At 38.6% G+C, this 19605-nt stretch overlaps 3 protein-coding genes across 3 annotated transcripts; 1 reads left to right on the top strand and 2 right to left on the bottom strand.

The window, feature by feature from the left end:
- Window positions 1-610: 610 nt before the first annotated feature.
- LOC144642623 (uncharacterized) lies at window positions 611-1589 on the top strand. The gene is made up of 2 exons (XM_078501645.1): window positions 611-1396; window positions 1570-1589. The coding sequence occupies exon 1, from the start codon at window positions 815-817 to the stop codon at window positions 1376-1378; it is 564 nt and encodes a 187-aa protein (XP_078357771.1). The 5' UTR covers window positions 611-814; the 3' UTR covers window positions 1379-1396; window positions 1570-1589.
- A 5899-nt stretch (window positions 1590-7488) lies between these two features.
- LOC144642610 (uncharacterized) lies at window positions 7489-8734 on the bottom strand. The gene has a single exon (XM_078501624.1). The coding sequence runs from the start codon at window positions 8419-8421 to the stop codon at window positions 7675-7677; it is 747 nt and encodes a 248-aa protein (XP_078357750.1). The 5' UTR covers window positions 8422-8734; the 3' UTR covers window positions 7489-7674.
- Window positions 8735-8924: 190 nt separating this feature from the next.
- On the bottom strand, window positions 8925-16526 carry LOC144642629 (uncharacterized). Its single transcript, XM_078501651.1, has 3 exons — window positions 16428-16526; window positions 15413-15583; window positions 8925-9845 (listed from the first exon to the last, which is right to left on the bottom strand). Exons 1-3 carry the CDS (start codon window positions 16483-16485, stop codon window positions 9562-9564), a joined length of 513 nt encoding a protein of 170 aa, XP_078357777.1. The 5' UTR covers window positions 16486-16526; the 3' UTR covers window positions 8925-9561.
- Between the last annotated feature and the right edge of the window lie 3079 nt (window positions 16527-19605).

Genomic DNA, 19605 nt, shown 5'->3' on the forward strand with positions numbered 1-19605 from the left:
CCCCTGGGATTTCCAGTTTAGCTTCATACTTTCTTTTAAACTATTGAGACCCCCATCCCCCTGGGAATTCACAATGACCATCCTTGGGGTGGGTATGGATATTTTCTGGAACTGCAGAATGTAGGCATTTGCTTATGAAAGTAAGCTGCAGATTAATCTGATTGATACACACTAATCTATTTTCACATTTAAACCTGTTTTCTATGGGATATATAATTATATATTGCTTTTACCGGTTTCACTTGTAATAATAATAATAATAATAATAATAATAAGCGAATGTTTATCCAGGATAACCCTTCAGTACATGCGTACTGTTATCAACGGGGTCCTGCTAATTAAAAAATTTAAAATAAAATAAAAAGTATTAAATAAAATCACGAAATGACATCATGAAATTTACTCTGAGTTGGACGACGAGTAATAATAAACTCTTTGTAAATTATTTCCATTTCTCCGTATACAGCCCGTGTGTGTTGATGATAGCAGCAGTGACGCGGCCGATGGTGATCTGAGTGACTCTGATTTATCTGAAGGAAGTGCAAGCCTGAGCAGCGAGGGAGCTGGGAAATGTCAGACGACCAGAATGTTCACATGTCCTGAGCAAAGCTGTACAAAGACGTTCATTAGGTATTCAGCATTGGAGCGTCACTGTGAGTTTGGTGTACACACAAGATCTCTCGAAAGGATAACTCTTCAAGATCGGGCCAAGATTAGCTACGCTAAACATCTCCAAGAGGGGCAAACTAGAAAGCAACAAAGCCTACCAGTGAATGGCGCTGAGGCCACTTTTTGTGTTTCAGACAAATGCCAAATGGGTTGGGCCCTCAAGTCCAGTGCAAAGAAAGGGCGCTTCAGCGAGAAGCAGAAGAAGTTTCTGGATGCCAAGTTCGACCTTGGGGAACAAACAGGGAAAAAGAGCAGCGGTGAAGATGTTGCTAGGCAGATGAGGCGAGCTCGTGGAGAGGATGGAAAACGATTATTTGCCGTTGACGAATTCTTAACTCCACAACAGATTACCTCATACTTCTCGCGTATGGCTGCCAAGAGAAAGAGTGTCCCAGGGGCAGAGCTAGAGAATGAAGAAAGAGCAGAGATTATTCATCAGGTTGCTGAAGAAATTTCTGCTTCGTTAGCAGCAATGGAAGTAGAAGAGCAAGCTGTGTCCGAAGTGGAAAGCTGTTTAATCTACAAGAAGATGGTCTTGTGTTCCATGAACAAAGATCAACTCCGTGCAAAGCTTACACTGCCAAATCTGAAAAGCATATGCCGTAAGCACGGCGTTCAGGGCGTGTCTGGGGGCCGAAAGAAAGAGCCGTACGTCGACGCACTTTTCAGTTTCGTATCCACATGGCCATGTAATTTGCATAGAACATAGTGAATATTCTAGCATTTAGTTTAATCATTCCCCCCACCGCGGATCACTATAGATACGTGTCGCTGTGAAGGATGTAGCTTTCAGGCAATAGAGTATAGTAATCAACGAGTCTTATCTGACCTCTGGTAACATCATAGTGTAGTTAAAGTAAATACCTTAACAACTTCTGGTATTGCAGCTATAAGGGGCAGTCGTAGTTTTAAAGAATGCGACGCCTTTTCCAGTCTGTAATTAGTTTATCAGTATAAAAATAATCCTGCACATTATTTTGGAGACGACCCAGAAAAGACGGGGTTTTTTAACTGTTGTTGTTGTTTAAGATTCAGCTAATAACAAGCCTTTAACGAGAACAAGGACGTCGTTAAGAAATATGCTAGTTTCTGACCGATCTAGCACCACTGTGTTTACTCTTGTGCTGCGTCTGAAATGCAGATGGCAGTCATGACGCTCATCGTCAGTAAAATAAAGGTTCAACTTCTGTGGTACGATTGTATCTGGCAATTATATCTTCGTTGTTATTTTGTCGCTGTAAAAATAGCCAAAAGAACCACGAGATATCTTAAACACACTTACATCCGGCGCAACACCATTTGTATTGCGTTACATCCGGTCAGCAGTCGCATCTCCTTTAGTTCCGGTGTGTTGGTTTAGACAACATTTCAGCAATCGAACTCGCGCTGCTCGATTTCAGCCAAAAGTATCACTCTTTGTTGTTCTCAGATAATACATTTGCTAAGTACAGTGATTTATCTAGCTTTTTCGGTGGACTGTGCTTAACAGATTTGGTAATCGACGGCAGAAATCACAAACATTCATCACGGATGTGTTTTTGCATGACGGCCAGCTGTTGTTTATCGAGTCATGCGGATTAATGCAACATAATTTGCGGTCTGGAACGCAGACAAATGGATGTTGATGTGCCAAACTATTAGATTTGGCCTTTCTACTAGTTTCTGTGCTCAATTTGGTCAAGAACATGGAGGGAGCGGAGGCGAAACCCGCACGACAATTCGAGACAAGTCGTCCTGAAGAAATTGCCAAAACTTGCCAGGTAGGCTTTTGTTTTAATTTAGTTTTTACCAAATTCGCGATCCCAAAACCGTATTAATCACATTTAAGTAAAATACCAGGTGAAAGAAAATATTTTAATGTTGACTTCATCTTTATTGCGCCATTTTAGGCGAAATAGTGCGGCCCTCAAAATGGCCAATCTTGCAACTTTTTGTAATTTGCCTTGTATGTATTGAACGCCCATGGCGAAAATATAACTTTCCCCCAAAATATTTTATAATATTTAGAAACTACAATAACCGTTTTAATTCTGCTTCTAATTTGGTTTCAAGAAATTGAGCACTTTGCGAGAAATTGCGAAATTGGTCGTGCTTGATTTTCCCACTTGTCAAAATGGCCGACAGACACTATGATAAAGCGACAGTTTTTTCCTTGTTCATAAATCGCAAAATAATTTTACGATAATTTTTATAAACTAGAAGAATGACTCTACTTTGTGCTGGGATTTCGTTTGAATTGGTTCACACTTATTAGAGAACTAGACTCATATATTTTTATATTTTGAGAGTGATTTCGTAGCTCAAAACATGAACCTGAAGCTTGCGTGACCAACTGCGGTTGCCATGGCAACAATAGATCTATCAATCAAAATATGCTCGTTTTTGTTCATCCCCGAAGGTAACCTACCTACACACCAAAAATGAAGGGGTGTTTCAATAATTTATTTCCAAGTTTGATTCACTTTCTCAAAGAAGTGTTCTTAACAATTCAGGGCCGTAACCAGACCCTTGCCAAAGACGAGGCAAGATCTTGCTTGGGGGGTTTGAGGGCATACCCTCCCGAAAATTTTGAAACCTAGAGGCTTCGAAACCCTTTCGGAGACATTTTTCATGACGTATTTCTTGAGAAAACCCAATCTTGTTCGACTGCAGATTATTTTCCCAACAAAATATGTTTTGTTTTTAATTTTGGGCAAAAATCTGGACGAGGCAAGTGCCTCGTCTTGCCTCTTGCTAGTTACGGCCCTGCAATTAGACTACGAGCCCGAGTTTTCTATGAGAGAATAGTCAACAAGGCGCAGCCGAGTTGACTATCGCTCATAGAAAACGAGGGCGAGTAGTCTAATTGTTTTAGTAGAAACTGTAAAGAATTGCAGTCTAATTGTAGTCCAAAACCTACAATTTTATGTTTGACCCTGTAAAGAGCAACGCGCGCGCGATTGTGTTCTATCGGCGAATAGAAAACAATGGGAGAACCGATCAGATTCGTGGATTTCCAATAGAACACGGCTGAGTTTCTACTAATGGATCGCAAATAACCACCCAGACTCCTGACTCCCTCGCATTCGTTATCACTTGCGAGTACTTCTCTTTTACAAAGACGCCTAGGACCAGGCTGCTCTGGCTGCTACCTTAGTTTGTGCTGCATTAAAACAGTGGTTGAATCCCCGAAAAAATAGGGCTATTTTGATGTATCAATTCCTTGGTTGAAAGTAATATTAAGAAAAAAAAAGTATATAGAGGTTTAAAAATTAAGTTCTTTCGATTTCAAGTTGCAATTTGGTCTGTGTCGTCGCACCCTAGTCCCATGCATATTTACCAGGTGTTCGGAAGAAACCTGCGTGCGCCTAACATTAACATGCACATTGAGCGGCATTAAGATATTTTAATATCTTAATATTTAAAAATATTAAGATACCGGGTATTCAATACATTTGGCGTACTTCTAAAAATATAATATGCGTTTGGCTTACAAGGGAAGCAGATTCAGTTTTTTCCTGATGTTCAAAAATCCGACACAATTATTTAAAAAAAAAAACCCTGCTTATCACTGAGATCGGGATACGCCCATTTTACAAGAACCTCGCGCTGTTCAGTATTTGAGTACTGAGTTTAGTAGGTTTTGAGTAAAAAACAATTTGTTTTGTAGCTTATAGGTAGTTTAAATCCATAACAGCAGATTTAGACAAATACCTGTTTTATCGTTTAGGCAATCTAGAGAGATCACGGTAAAAAGAATACTGTCAGGAGGCGAACCAGTTGCCGGCTATTTACAAGCGAAGCGAAAGAGTTGAACTCGGGTCTACCTTTCCAGGCAGCGGTCAGAACAAGACTTTAACCCGGGATCTCTCGGATTTCAAGTCCGGCGCCCTAACCACGGCCATCCTTGACTCCCAAACAGAGTTTCTTCAAGCCATGGCCAAGCTGAAAACAACGTGAGTTTATATTATTTTTCGGGTTGCTGATAACTTTTATCCAATTGAAGCATTTTTCAGAGATTAAAGAATTGCATAACAGTTATAATCATTTAAAACCCAAGAAAACTCAGTCTACTGAACTGCAGTTACTAAGAGCAAATATAACTAGAAATTAAATGTAGAAAGTGTGGACATGGTGTCGTTACAAGTAAAATTAACATTTATTTCAGATGGGAAATAAAACGATGGAATTAAAGATCTCAGAAAATCTTACCATTAAGGTGATATAATTTGCTGGTGCGTACCAGCACAAATGTAGAACGGTGAAAAGGTACTCCTTGTGATAAAAACCTAGTTCTTGTGTTGACGAAAAACAGAACAGGCTTTGGGATAAAAAAAAAAGCTGATCAGCTTTCAATCTTGATCCCAAAGCCTGTTTTGTTTTCCGTCAACACAAGAACGCGGACTCTGGACAAAATCGATTTGAAAGTTGCAATTGTGATTTGCGCACTACCTGTCGTTGTGCGCAGTCTCAGAGTCTATTCTTCTCAAAGTGCCATTTGAAGCTGAGTGACTGACAGTTGATAATCAGTGCCCTTGCGTATGCGCAAATCGCACTTGCTCAAGGTGCGTTCTTGGTGCTGACCAAAAAACAGTGGGCTCTGAGGACGAGATTGACGGTAGCGTGAGTTAGCCAACTTAGCGTCATCGTAGCCTCACTCAACTATTTCTCTAGTGTATATCTTGATCCTGTATAGTTTTTTATTTATTTATTTATTTTAAGCTAGGCTTTCAATCAATTTTTAGTGAGGGTTGAAATAAATTTTCATACCTAGCTATTTTAAAAAAGCCCACGAGTTAATTAGTTTTGTAAGTATTAGGTGACACCCTTTTTAAAGGAACTGTGTCACGGCTGAGTAAAGTTTGTTTTAGTAGGTTTTTGCCAAAAACTCGCTATGAAACTTACTTTAAAAAAATAAATTCCTTCTCTGGATCAAGATGACAACACCATAGCTTCTTGGCAAACAAATTTGTCTCCTGGGCATTATAATTTAAAATTACAAGCAAACAAGCATTCACGTCTCTTCGCTTCTTAGATTGTTTACACTCGAGGGGCACAAAGATGGCGGATAGCAACCGTTGCCAAGGCCGGTGTCACGTGAGTGAAAACCAAGAATAACCCATATCGCAATCCGTTTCAATCGTCGTCGCTTTTGGCCATCTGTACCTTCTTTTGTATTTGCAGTGTTATTGAAATGTTCCTTTACTGTTCTAAGAATTTATTTTTATATCTCGCCGAATTTGATGCTCACTTCCCATGCCTAAATTTTGCTGAAACCCGTGACACAGTCCCTTTAAATATAGCTTGATTTGATTGATTTTTAATTTTATTCAACTCAGCTGTCTCGCAGTCGTTAATGTGCCGGATGAAATAGCGAATATTCAGGTGTCGACTTGCAGAGGGGCGTGTTATAGGGACAAAATCACGGGTACACATGCAGGAAAATGTAGGAGGGGCATGTTGCAGCGACACGTCCTCTGTAAAGTATCAGCACATATGCGGGGACGTGTCGCTGGAATATGCCCTCTCCACGTTTTCCTGTATCGTGGATGTCGTGGTCTTTAATGTCAGGGCGGTTTCCCTGCGCGCGACATTCGAAAATCATGAAAAATCGCGAAATTGAGTGCACTCGAAAATCAATACTGTGTCAGTTATAACACGTATCCTAGTAAGGTAAAGGTGAATTTCTTATTAGAATTTGCAAATATAATTGTGCTTGTATAACTTCTCCTTATTTCCGACAATACAAGATATCAATCTTTATACCATGCCATAGAAAATACAGCCAATCAGAAAACAGGAAATTAAGCCGTTGTATATTAGACGGTATTCAACCCAACCTTCCCATAGTGCGCTGACAAAAATAGTTTCACAACACTTTCTCGTGGTATACTATGGAATATCCCACTTGTCACTTGTATTTTCTTGGCATAGGCGAGTATACCGAGAAAATACAAGTGACTCGTGGGATATTCCATAGTATACCATTCGAAAGCGTTGCATAACTAGTATATAATTTACTCGGTCTTGTGCCATTACATTGTATACCTAGCAATAAAGAATTTCCAGTCATTTCGTGGTCCTTTTTTCTGTAGATTTTGTTTCACTGATTTGCAAAATTCTTCACTAAAATGCAAAGTGTGTCAAACAGACTTGTTTCCCGTCGAAAGTAATGGTAAACGTACAAAACCCCGTATTGTCACGCAGTTATATTTGCCATAAGTGATACTCGGTCGCGTTCTATTGAAAAACCGCCAATTTGATTGGTTCTCCCACTGTTATCCATTTAAACAATAGAGTGTTTCTGTCTCGGAACTATTGGCCTGATAGTTGCCTCACGGAAGATTGAAGTTCTTAAAACAATTATTAGCCCCAGAAGCGAAGTTTCAAGGGCTTTAAATATGCTAGTTTTAAGACATCAAATTTCCAAGGGGCAACTAGCAGGCCAATAGTTCCGAGACATAACACTTTATCGTTTTAATTGTTCACTAAATTTTCTTCCGCGCGCCCATTCAAAAACGAGCATCGTGAATTTTTTTCTACTTTTTAGGATAAAAAACTCCATTGAAATCTAAAATGTAACAAACAAAACCAGACAAGAAACCCACTAAGGGCCTGATAATCATCTTAAAAACATGTCTGCGATTACATGAAGAAAGTTTCATCCCGGGCTGAAAGTGAGCTTGCGGATGCGCAGTAGTGATTTTCAACGAAAGAATAATAATAATAATAATAATAATAAATAATAATAATAAAAAAAAAAAAAAAAATAAAAACTTTATTAACCAATTTCTAAAAGAATTACAATGATTTGACCATTCGAATAATAATAATAATAATAATAATAATAATAATAATAATAATAATAATAATAATAATAATAATAATAATAATAATAAACATTTTTATAGCGCCTATCCAGGTCTGCTCTAGGCGCTTTACAAATCTATAAAAATTCGTTAAAATTAGCTGAATAAATCTTAAAAATTAAAAATGTACATTAAAAGTAATAAAAAGTAAAAATCGCTAAGAGTAATAGGTTTTTTTAAAAAGATAAGTTTTGAGTTTTGATTTAAAAGAACTTAAATTGTCACATGAGCGGATAAAAAGAGGTAGACTGTTCCAGAGTTCAGGCGACGAAACAGCAAAAGCTCGAGACCCATACGACTTAAGGTGAAATTTGACAGGGTTAAGGCGTGAAGAGTGTGACGATCGGAGGGTTCTTGAAGGTTGGTAGTGCGTTAACAAATCTTGAATGTAGATAGGAGATTGTTGATGGAGAGTTTTGAAAGTAAGTAGCAGAATCTTAAATTTAATGCGTTCAGAAACAGGAAGCCAGTGTAGTTCTTTCAATATCGGAGTGATGTGGTCGTATTTTCGGGAACAGGTGATGAGTCGAGCAGCGGCGTTCTGAACAGACTGGAGCTTTTTTAAGGCATACTTCGGCACATTGTATAAAAGAGAGTTGCAGTGGTCGAGTTCGGAAGACACAAAAGCATGGACCAAGATCTCGGTTGTTTTCGTGGATAAGTACTTCCTTATACGGGAGATGTTTCGGAGATGATAAGAGGCTGCTTTACAAATGGAACTGATATGCGGAAGCATAGTCATATTGCTGTCAAATATCACACCGATGTTTCTAGCAAATTTAGATGGCTGAATTATGTCTTGACCAAAACGGATTGGAGGTAGAGACTGCTGTAGGTTGTGTTTTGAGTAAAGTAAGAGAAGTTCAGTCTTGTCCTTATTCAGCTTTAGCTTGTTGAGAGACATCCACTTGTCAAGATCAGACAAACATTCCTCGATTTTTCCAAATGGCGGCTACAATAATTATTAAATTTTAAAAGTGTTCAGCCCGGGCTGAAATTCGCCATATAATCGGGCACTAAATGCAGTAAGCTTGGTGGTTTTGTTTTTTGGTCTTTAGGATCGCTTGTTTACAAAAAATTTTCACGGATGATCCACCCGGGCATTTTTCTCGGACGGGCACTATGGGCTGATAGCTGATAGACGGCTCCTGGATAGCCTGCAACGCAGGAGGAGTGGGAGGCTAGCTCCTGGAGAGTGCGCTCAGTTTTTTGCTGAATTTTACCAATCAAAATCTTGAGTGATATTCTGTGTTTAAAAGATCAGCCGCTGGGTTATACTCAAACAATTAGACGTCCGCTCTCGGTCTCTATCGACTTTGATAGTTGGCCGATAGAAACCTCGAGCTTGCCGTCTAATTGTTAATTAGTATTCATTGCGTGCATTAGGTTTTCTACTTCTACCCATACTACTTTTCAGTCTTGTCGCGTCATCCGACAACGTTTATTAAAATAGCTGTATATCTATACATTACATGTACTAAGGTTTTACAATTCTATAAAAATACGTTTTTTAATCACTTGGAGTGATTTTTTTAAATTATTTTTTGAGGTTTCTTGCTTTGATCTTTTACATGGATACCATGATGGCTAAACAATTATCAAAAAATAATAAAAAATAATACTTTATAAAAACAATTCTTTACAGTATGTTACAAACTCGAAACTAAAAATGATAGCTAAGTCGTTGATCGCACATTGTTTTTACAACAAAGTCTCTCTATGTACAGTCATAACAGTTCTTTGCAATGTTTCTACTCAAAGAACCAATATTGATTGATAGTTTGCTCAAAGCAACTTGCAATTTTGAATTCAAATTTGCTCGACCAAGTTGCTGCTTTCTTTTTTTTCATAGAAAATGTAATAATACATGTACAACCCAAGTCACAGGCAAAGGTTCTATCTACATAACCATTACTCCGACAATTTTAACAATTCCCAAAATTAAGGTTTCAATACACTTGTAAAGATCTGATCTTTACAACAAAAACAAAACAAGGCAAAAAGACAAGCTACATGTATAATCCTTATTAGTTTGCAAACCTTATTATTTCTCACAACAGTATTTTTCGGCCAAATCACTGCGACCCACCAGAGGATGATTTAAGGCGTCAAATAAAACCTGGTACGTTGCAGGTGCAACAGGTGCATTGGTCTGCCTCCAATGCAAGAGCGTCTTGTAAGCCTTTTCGCACAGTTCCTCATTTTCTTTATGTATGGCAGTAATCTTTGCCTCTGCAACCTTTAAGCGTCGTGCAAGTTTCTTCCAAGATTCAGCTATTTCATTTGCCAACTCCTCCAGTTCATCATTAGAGGGTGTGCCCACTTTGACTGCAAAAAAGGAATGGCATTTATAAAAACAAAATACCGAGTCGGCAATGTGCTCTCATAACCCTAATGCAAGAAGAATAGGCAACCATTTAACCGTGAAATCTGATCTCATTTAACATAGATTTTTACGATTTTATTTCTCTGTTTACTCGTTAGTTTTAATTCAGATTGAAAAGATATATCAAATAATCAAGAAAGTATTTAATCACAATTCTTAACGCCATTTCTTCCAAAATAACCTGCTGCACGTGGTAGTTTAAACTCTCTTCTCGGTGTTAAGAAATGTGAAGAAACATTACTACTACTCCTACTGCTACAGACTGAAACATAAAGTTAGGCTATGTGTGCTCATGCATTGCTCAAAAGGCGCTCTCTGAGACAAATTTTGCTAACAAAAATTCAAACATTGCTAAAACAAAGGCAGCGCAGCGTTTTGAAATGTGGGTTAGGGGAGAGGGCCAATCATCAAGCCAAACGCACACCCCTCCTGAAATTCCCCAAAATTTCCTTTGTGTAGTTCGTCTTTAAAAGGTCCATTGTCTCCGTAATTGATTCGTGACAATGCATAAGTACGCAGATGATCCTACTTCACGGTGTTTCTCAGGTACTACTTTCCAGGTTTGTCATCGGAGGACAGAAAATATGTGTAACACAGGTATATCAAATATAATCTTGACTTTTAGTGGATCTCTCCTAGTAGCGTTTTGGAGAGAGGAGTTTTGTTGAAAGAGTTATAACATTGCTATTATTTTGCCAAGTGCGATCCTGATGAAACCATTTTTGAAAAGATCACGAGAATGAATAATTATTATTTTGACAAAACAATTTTCTACCAAGCACAATCAAGAAAAGTAGCTTACTGCTCTCTTCAAATAAACCTGTTCCGACGAAACTGCATATGTACTCCCCCCATCCCTCACAAAAAACCTACATACACATTCAAAATACCTGTATATTGGAATTAGAGGTTCATAATTATCAGCCTTACATTGTACAGTTACCCACTGTGCATTACAGGGGGCGTTTGCAGAACCCACTTGCCCTGGAATTTCCAAGGTTTTTTTTAGTTAAGGGACTATGTCACGGTTTTTGACAGCTATTTGAACAGACAAAATTTATATTTGTGTCACAGGAAACTTAAAAATAATGGTCCATTTTATATTATTAACAACTGCTATTTTAGAGCACTAAAACTGTTTAAAAGCACGTTTGGCTGCGGATGGCTCGGATGGGAATGGATTGCAATTTGAAAAAAATTGATTTTTATGGCCGATGTTTAATTTCTATCCCCAAATAAAGGTTATATGTTCAGTTAAATGTTCAAAGATAACTTTTTTCATGGGTAAAGTCTGCCTACCACTTATTTCAGAACAGTTTAGACCAAAAATCTGCGAAATCCCCGTGACATAGTCCTTTAAAAGATCACCCTACCCCCTACCCCCCCCCCCCCAAAAAAAAAATCTAATAATTATAGCAATAAAGTCTTGCCAATTCAAATTCTCTTCACTTGAATGGAAATGTAGATGAAATTGCTAAATAGCATACTATGTTTTATTTTTCTTTATCCAAATTAATCTGTTGCAATTTTTGGTTAAATAGACAGGGTCATCAAATAGAACCCTTTTGAAAAACAACATTGTTTTCGGGGGTGGAAGAGGAATAACGGAATAAGAATAACGGCTATTTTTTAGCTGGAATAATGGAATAATGGCTTTATTTTTCTAGGAATAATGGAATAACGAGTTTTGGAGGGAATAATGGAATAATGAAATAACGATTTTATTTTAAAATAATAAATGATAGTACAATTGTGCCATGTCCAGTGGTGAGTTTAAAATGATTGAAAATGAAGCGGACCCATTGTTGTGACACTAATCCCAGAGGTGTACACTTTCTGGAGGCAAAATCGACCTGGATGCATTGAATGTCCTGTAGACCTAACTGTTCATGAGGTAACTGGGCGTCTCTTCTTTACAGACCTAAAAAAGAATCAAGTAACGACAAGTGACTTTCACAGTTCATCAAATGTAGCTGTAGTTGCTGGAACAGCTGGTAAACCAGGGATGAAAGATGGCAGACGAGCTCATTTCGCAGATCCTTCTGGAATCTTCATTTGGGAAACACTCCTTTTTGTCTGTGACTCATCCAACGGTTCTGTGCGTGTGGTTGACATTGAAATATTTGTATCCAAGGGTAGAAGAAGTCAGCATGCTGCAGATATAATTGAGTCTGGAGAAAACGTGGAAGAGGAGGATTGTGACCCGGCCAGTGACCCAAAAGAGAAAATTGCCCCTGTGAGTACTCTTGAGCTTATTTCATGGCAACGTCCAGCGGTGTGTTTGCAGCGGCCATTTGGGATTTGTTCTGGGAGACGAATGGATAAAGAGTATCCGGAATTCTATGTCACCGATACGAAACAGATTTGTATTTTCAGAATTGAAGACGTCGTTGCTCTGGAAAAAGCGAAGTTACGTGGAAGACTATCCCAGATGACCCTGGCACCAGTTGACAAAGCATGTTTTATTCCCGTTTCTGTCCAATACATCGACCTACGACTGTTGGTGGCAAATTCTCATCCAGCAAAGCCGGAAGTCCTAGTGTGCCATGCGTTCACCGGTGCTGTACTGCAGGTCATCACATCGCCTCTTTTGCGCTGCCCGTCAGGAATCGCCATGCCAAAAACGGGAACCAAGTTGTTCATAACAGATTCTGTATCCCATGTTGTCTTGGAAGTTCAACAATGGGGGAAGCCCAACTACACTGTTGATGTTTGGGTCGGTCAGGACAAGAACTCAGGGACTGTAGATGGCACTGGCCCCTCGGCTAAGCTGAACTGTCCTCATGGCATTACCCTGTTTGGCAATACTGTTGTTTTATGTGATAGTGGAAACGGGGCTATACGTGTTGTTACTTCAGGCGACCCATTGTGAAAGATCTGCAGCGCCTTCTATGAATACGCAAAACTTTTTTCGTCTGGACCATAAACGCGTTAATGATGGTAACCCTCCAAGGAGTTTTGAAGAAGGCACGAAAGTGGTGGATGGAGTGGTCGACTTTAATTCTTTTCAAATGGGAAGAAGAGAATCGTAAAAGAAATGGAAGGAGGTCAACGCAAGGCCCTGATCAAATCATTCCATATGCCACCCGAAGATCATTTGTACTCATGCACAAGTCCCTTGGGCGCTTGGTAAACCTCTTTGAAGAGATCCATGTAAGTTCCATTACACAGAAAATCTGTTTTGCATCTTTGGTTACCCTAGGTATAGAGTCTTTCTTCTCATTAATGCGCGAAGATGATCCCATGCCAACACAGCTGGCTTACGGAACCAGAAGATCAACTTCTTTAAGGGAACTAGACAAACGCATGTACGATGGAGAATTTGTCTACTTCACTGGCCCATGTAGTTATTACCCAGAGAAAATTATTCATGCATCGCCACCATCTTACCCTTCCAAGGTTTCAAAGCTCCAAGAAGGAATCAGTAAGTTGTCTTTGACTGACAAGCTAACCTTGCACGACTTTGCCGGTGTTTATGGTCGAAGTGTTCGCCAGAATTCTGTTCGGGAAAAAACGAAGGAGGAGACATGCCATCTTCCCTACGAGGTGTCGTTCCGTCTTCAAGCTGAAAAATCGGGAACAGTAGTCCATACCCAGTCGATTGCTACCGATGGTGGAGGTGGCATTGTAGAGGAAGGTGATGACAGGGATGATATAATAGGAGTGCGTCAAAGTTTAATAATGCCTTATAACGTGCTGTTTTCGAAAGGTGATGTAGTGGCCGTCAGGCATGCTAGAAAAAGGGAACAGTGGGGATTTTTCCTGGTATTGTTGAACAAAGACCTAGTTGTAAAGCAAAGATCATCCGTTGACATTGTTTTCCTAGATGGAGCTATGGATATCACATGGCTTGAGAATTCGTCTTCAGATGACATATTTTTCTTTCGCGAAGGAAATAGGGGCACGCATAATTCGCCATACACCGTCATTGACGTAGGATTAGGTGAAGATGATCAAGGGAGATTTTACATCATTTGCCAGGCAGACGTGAACAGACTCGAGAGGCAGTTGAAAGGAGGTCCAGATAGCGACGTCGCTTCAGAATCATCCAATGATGAAGAAAACGGTGAGCCCGAGTCATTCGAACCAAGAGTTTCTGTAACAACTAGAAGTGGTCGCTTGACCTCGAGACTGAGGCTTTGTTGAGTATTTATTCAAAGTTTCTCGCGACAGTGTACATTACTTGTGCATTGATGAAATGGCAACACCAGGTCAGTCGAGAATACAGTATGTAACAAATGAGAATGGTCGTGGTGATGATTGTTGCGATCCGTAGAGTTTCAGTTATTTGACTTTAATTTGTCGGATCTATAGGTTTTTTTATCCACTCAGTTTTCGGTGGCTCGTCAAGATATGTACTGTGGAATGGTTTTTAAGGATACTCAGTATTTTACGATTGAAGTTGTTAGCCGATTTTTTTGTCATGCAATTGCTATTATAGGATCAAAGGAAAGGTTTTGTAAACTGTTTTGACTTTTATATCACGTTAACACGATACACGATGTCAATAGTCTGACTCCAGATTTGCCTAAGAGAGAGTTTGATAAGGACGACTATTCAGCTTGAGAACCGTTAGATGCTAATGCGGTAGGCGGCAACGACAAAAAGTTAGTTACAAGTGCATGGGTTTTTACTGGTTGATTAAATTTATATCATCTTGTTTTGATTTACGTAACAAAATACTATCAATGTAATTAATTTTATATGTAATCATTTTTTTCTTTACTATGTTATTATTTTATTATTTTTTTTATTATTATTATTACTTAATAAGTTTACGCTTTTGCAATATTGTAACAAATTTACAGTCATGCAAATAAAGCTTGTTGTTGTTGTTGGTTTAATTTCTGACGATCAATGTTTAGATTTTGTCCTCGACTGTTGTTATGTTATCTACTTCATTGTGGCCGAAATCGCCGGATTCGAAACTAATATAAGCATTAACCTGTAGAGCGGAATCGTGTCTTTTTGATGTTCACAGCTAAGTTATACTGAAGAACGACGATTTATTGTTACCTAGTGGTTATAAATGGAACGCAGTCTTGTTTATATCCTAAAAAAATAACTGGAAAACAGTTAAAGGTAGAAGTTTGCCATATAATCGAATAAAGGTACTGTTTTTGATATTCTTGAGTTTAAAATTAGCATAATCCAGATAACTCCAAGAATACTGCAGACGACTGTCAGTTAAACGAAGGTAAGTTAAGCTTCTTTTTTGCGGAATAAATAGACTTTGTCGAACGGAATAATGATCTTTTCGTGCCTGGAATATAGGAATAACGGAAATTTTTGAGTCGGAATAATGGAATAATCAACATCACATTATTCCTCTTCCACCCCCGATTGTTTTGCATTAACCACCATCTCCCTCTTTGGAATGTCAATATGGGGTCCATCCATGTTTGAGGGTGGGGGGAGGGGGGTGGGCTTGTAATATGCAGTAAACCTCAAGTGCAAAAACTAAGAACACTTTATGTATGCAAAGGATGATTCAAATACAGGCCTTTACCTGTTGGTGCTGTTTCAGATGACGAATTGCTGGCTACAATTCCACTCTCACCAGAACTGGTCAATCCTGAAGTGTTCGGCTGTTCATCGTCAGATGTTTCGTCATCATCTTCGTCTTCTGATGAGCCAGATTCTTCATCTCCATCTTCTTCGTCAGGTTCAGGTGGATATACTGCATTTTAGACACAATAAAACAACTTAAAACTATTAGAACTATGAAAATATATCATTAATAATAGTCTTGCCTGTTTACAGGCAAGTCATGTAGCCTCCAATAGCATAATACCATTTTATTTTATAATACATTCAACATTATAATTTTACTATATATTAATTTTTATTTCATTATACAACTATTACCCAGTCTTCACCCCGGGCTTGTCAGCTTGTCATGGTGGTGATGTGTCTTTAGTTAATTATCCCAATAGCTATGCTGGCTAGGACCCATGCCCCTGGTAATTTAAACAATAAACAGAATTTAAACAATAGAGTGTTTCTGTCGAGGACCTATGGGCTGATAGTGTCTCAGCAGATGAATACTATCATGCATGTGATCAGTTTCAACCAAACAGAATTGAAGAAAATATACTATACACCATCATAATGTTCCACTATCTAGAATACAATTGATTTAACAGACCTTTTTATCTGATAGCCATTTTGATTACTATTGTTTTAAATGGCATTATGGGATGCTTGGGGGCAATCGAATTATATATTTGCCCCTGGGCATCCCATAATAGCTATTTGAAACAATAGCATTCAAAATGGCCACTGTATTGGTTAAACAGCTAAAACTGGCTGCTGACACCAAAGGATGTTTTGCTACTCATTCTTTGCAGAGGCTTACATGTACTAGTAATAATATGAAATCCACTTGGGCCAACCCTCTGACCCCCATCCCTCTGATCTCCCCCCCCTCTCCCCCCAAAAAATAATAATACATTTACAATGCACTAACAGTGTGTTTTCAATGAGACAAATCTTCGTCAGCCAGTGTGAATCATTTAACTCACCTGAAGGAAGACCAGCAATTATGACGGCCTGTACAAAATAGATGATGACCCTCTTCATGGCTGCTGTAAATAGAGGTGGCAAATCATTATCTGCATCTGGGGTAAGGGTGTCATTTATGGCTAAGACAACACCAACACCATTTTGGCGTGTATTGGCTATCCTAGACAGCAAGCAACCATCCAAGTTTGCTGCTCTCATGGTGCAGTTTTTCAACTCTTTCTGGGTCTGGGCTACTGCAGCTTTTATCAATTTTGACGGATGTTGATGTTTGGTGTAAGCAACCTGCAGCAGAGTTTGGCGCTCATATTTTGGAGGATGTAGCTGGCCTTTTGATTGTGAGATTGTTTTCTTCACCACCCAATCATGCTGAATTGCTTGTTCCAAGGAGTTGAATGTTCCTGGAAACTCAATTCTACAGAAATTGCCAACATCAAACTTCATTCTTTTCTGCAGTTTACCACCTTTAAATGAAAACCTTCTGCAAGACTCAACAGGGTACAGGCTCAGTAACCTGCATCTAGGATCACTATGACTGATACTTGCACTGTGCAAGATAGCAAGTGTAATACAACTGAGCCGATTTGAACCAATGACTCTGAGTGATGCAGCAACATCCTGGTTTTGAGATCCTGAAAACAGAATAAAACTGAATATTAAATAATTTACCATGGGCCTATGTGTTGATACATGTACAAATGCAGGGCTGCAAACAATGCAAAAACACTTGTTATGAAACACTTAAGTGTTGTTTGGGCGATCAGTGCTTGACATGATAAAACAATGGATTTGTAACTGATCTTAAAAAATGGTTTAAAAAAACTTATAAAACTGAATTTTTGAAAATGCATGACAAGGTTTGATAAGCTGCTTGTCTCTAGGGATGTTCCTAATGTAAAATATATTTGGCAATGTACACAGTTAATGTCCCTGATGGAATGAAGCGCTTCCAAGAAAAGGTGTTGTTGCCTTTTGTTCACATTTCTCTCTAAGATTCCCACATAATCTGGACGAATGTCATGGGCTATTGTTTCCACATGATTTTTAATTGCGCTTTCGATGTTTGATCGTTTGCCAGGCTTATGTTCTGCACCTAGTGAATTCCATGATCTTTTACTCTCTCCTACACAGGTGAAATCACATGTTTTGACAATTCCCTTGATCTAATTTGCAGCAGAGCAGTCTTTTGGCTTCTTAAAGATACTGCCTAGTGTTTTAACAGGTTTGAAATTGGTTCTAATGTTCTAATCATTTATGTCTTTTCAAGTCAAAAAGACTGCATTTACATGTACAGCACCTCATTGTTTACAACATGAAATTGCAACAAATGACAAACTTAAAAGATGCTAGCACAAGACTATTAAAGCTGATCTAGAGCTTTTTAAATCCATGCATGGTCTAAAGTGAACTGCAAAAAAAAGTTTTACATAACACTTCCGCATTAAGTTAAACTCAAATACCCGCCACCCTTGAATAAGCACTGCATTTGTGTCAAAAAAATTATTAGCTGTGAGTAAAAGCTACTAGCGAGGGGGCAAAAACAACAAAAATGCCGACAAAATATAACTATCTTTTCAATAACTGAAAGAAAAATATAAGCATACCGATACTTCTTTAGTTTGAGCGACGAAGAGAGCCACAGAGAGCGAGAGTGAGTTTTACCTCCAGTGTTTTTTCCCTTGATTATACTCTTTTTTGAATAGTGCTTAAAGGCCATATAATTAATAACTTATTAACCTCGTCCGTTCGGTCATTACAGGGGAATCTCAGACCTCGACCTTGATGATTAACCTCGCTGTCGCTCGATCAATACATCAAGGCCTCAGTCTGAGATTCCTCTGTAATGACCTCACTCTCGGTTAATAAGTAGTATATAATAAAACAATAAATAAATAAATAAATATCTTTATTTAAGTGTCAATGTATTTAGCACGGCTGTGCTAATTGGGGACACTGTAAATAAATAAACAAATATTATAAAGCGAACATAAACTAGTTAAAAATCCCAGCTGGCAGGGGCTCACTAACTGGCTATTAACAAAGCGTGGAGAATTTGAATTTGGGACCAGCAAAAACAAATCCATCTAGTGGCAGGGAGGTGGATTTGATCCTGGGACCTCCGAATTACAAGTCCAGCGCCCTACCTCTAGGCCACACTGCCTCTTATATTGAATTTAGTTTTCGGATGATATCATGAATTATCAAAACTCCGTGTCTGTACTTTTACACAGACCTCGGTTTTGATCATTCATGATATCATGCTCAACCTCCCCCAATAACTGCTTATCATGTACATGTACATGAAAAAAATTACCTAATACCATTAAATTTAACCTAAACTTAAGGGTTGTTGCTGTATCCTACCTTTAAAGTAGGAGAAACATACAGACCGATTCCCTTGTGTATGTTTGACCACACCAACACGGGGAGACACAAGGTTTCGTCCTTGTTTTGGTACACGCCGAAGAATATCAGGATGTTTGTCCTCAATTAAGTCTATTAAATCGGTAAAGGTGTCTTCATCAGGAAGAATAACTCCATAGTCTGAAGTAAATGTGTCTTTTAGATATCCAAATGAATTTAGAAAATCTGTTTGAATTTCTTCATTCTCAATGAATTTGCTTATAAACTCGTCAACAAGATGAACATCACCAATTTCCTGCCACTTAGTTCCGAGATGTTCAATTTCTGCTGGCATGTCTTCAACTTTATAGGACAAAGGGACCAAAATTATTGGCGTGCGAGCTCTGGTTGTAGGTAAATTGTATTTTCGTTTCAACTGTTCTGTGCCGTAATACTTTCTGTATTTATCCATAAGGCTTTTTTCCAGCGGTGGTGGAACTTTACAGAGTGTAAAGACTCTTTCGAGAATATCCATTGTAGACTTCTGCACAGTTGGTACCTGAAATAGTTTACCTTCCTCTCCACTCTTCGACTTTTCCTCGTGGTGTTTATTGATTTCATTGACCTTTCGGTCAGTAAAGTTCAGCAGATATGGTATAATCCAAAAGATCAAAAAATCAGATACTTTGTTTGGACCAATTGACTCTTCTTTGTTTTTTAAATACTTTTTTTGTAAAATATCAGTAAAATGGAAAACAACAGCAAGTATGAACCTTTCACTCGACGTTTTAGTCCACTGTTGCACGGATCAACCAGTTCCTCTGCGTCTCCTTTTTC

This window comes from Oculina patagonica, chromosome 2, assembly GCF_052425735.1.
Source record: "Oculina patagonica isolate OP01 chromosome 2, crgOcupat, whole genome shotgun sequence".
NCBI classification, from domain to species: Eukaryota; Metazoa; Cnidaria; class Anthozoa; order Scleractinia; family Oculinidae; genus Oculina; species Oculina patagonica.

Bases quoted from the DNA above. Each gene is read 5' to 3' on its own strand.
- LOC144642629 (XM_078501651.1), bottom strand. From the start codon at position 16,485: ATGAAGAGGGTCATCATCTATTTTGTACAGGCCGTCATAATTGCTGGT. The intron at 15,584-16,427 runs GTGAGTTAAATG...TCTAAAATGCAG, and splicing joins AATTGCTGGTCTTCCTTCAG to TATATCCACCTGAACCTGAC. The intron at 9,846-15,412 runs GTAAAGGCCTGT...CCTTTTTTGCAG, and splicing joins ATCTGAAACAGCACCAACAG to TCAAAGTGGGCACACCCTCT.
- LOC144642610 (XM_078501624.1), bottom strand. From the start codon at position 8,421: ATGTCTCTCAACAAGCTAAAGCTGAATAAGGACAAGACTGAACTTCTC.
- LOC144642623 (XM_078501645.1), top strand. From the start codon at position 815: ATGGGTTGGGCCCTCAAGTCCAGTGCAAAGAAAGGGCGCTTCAGCGAG.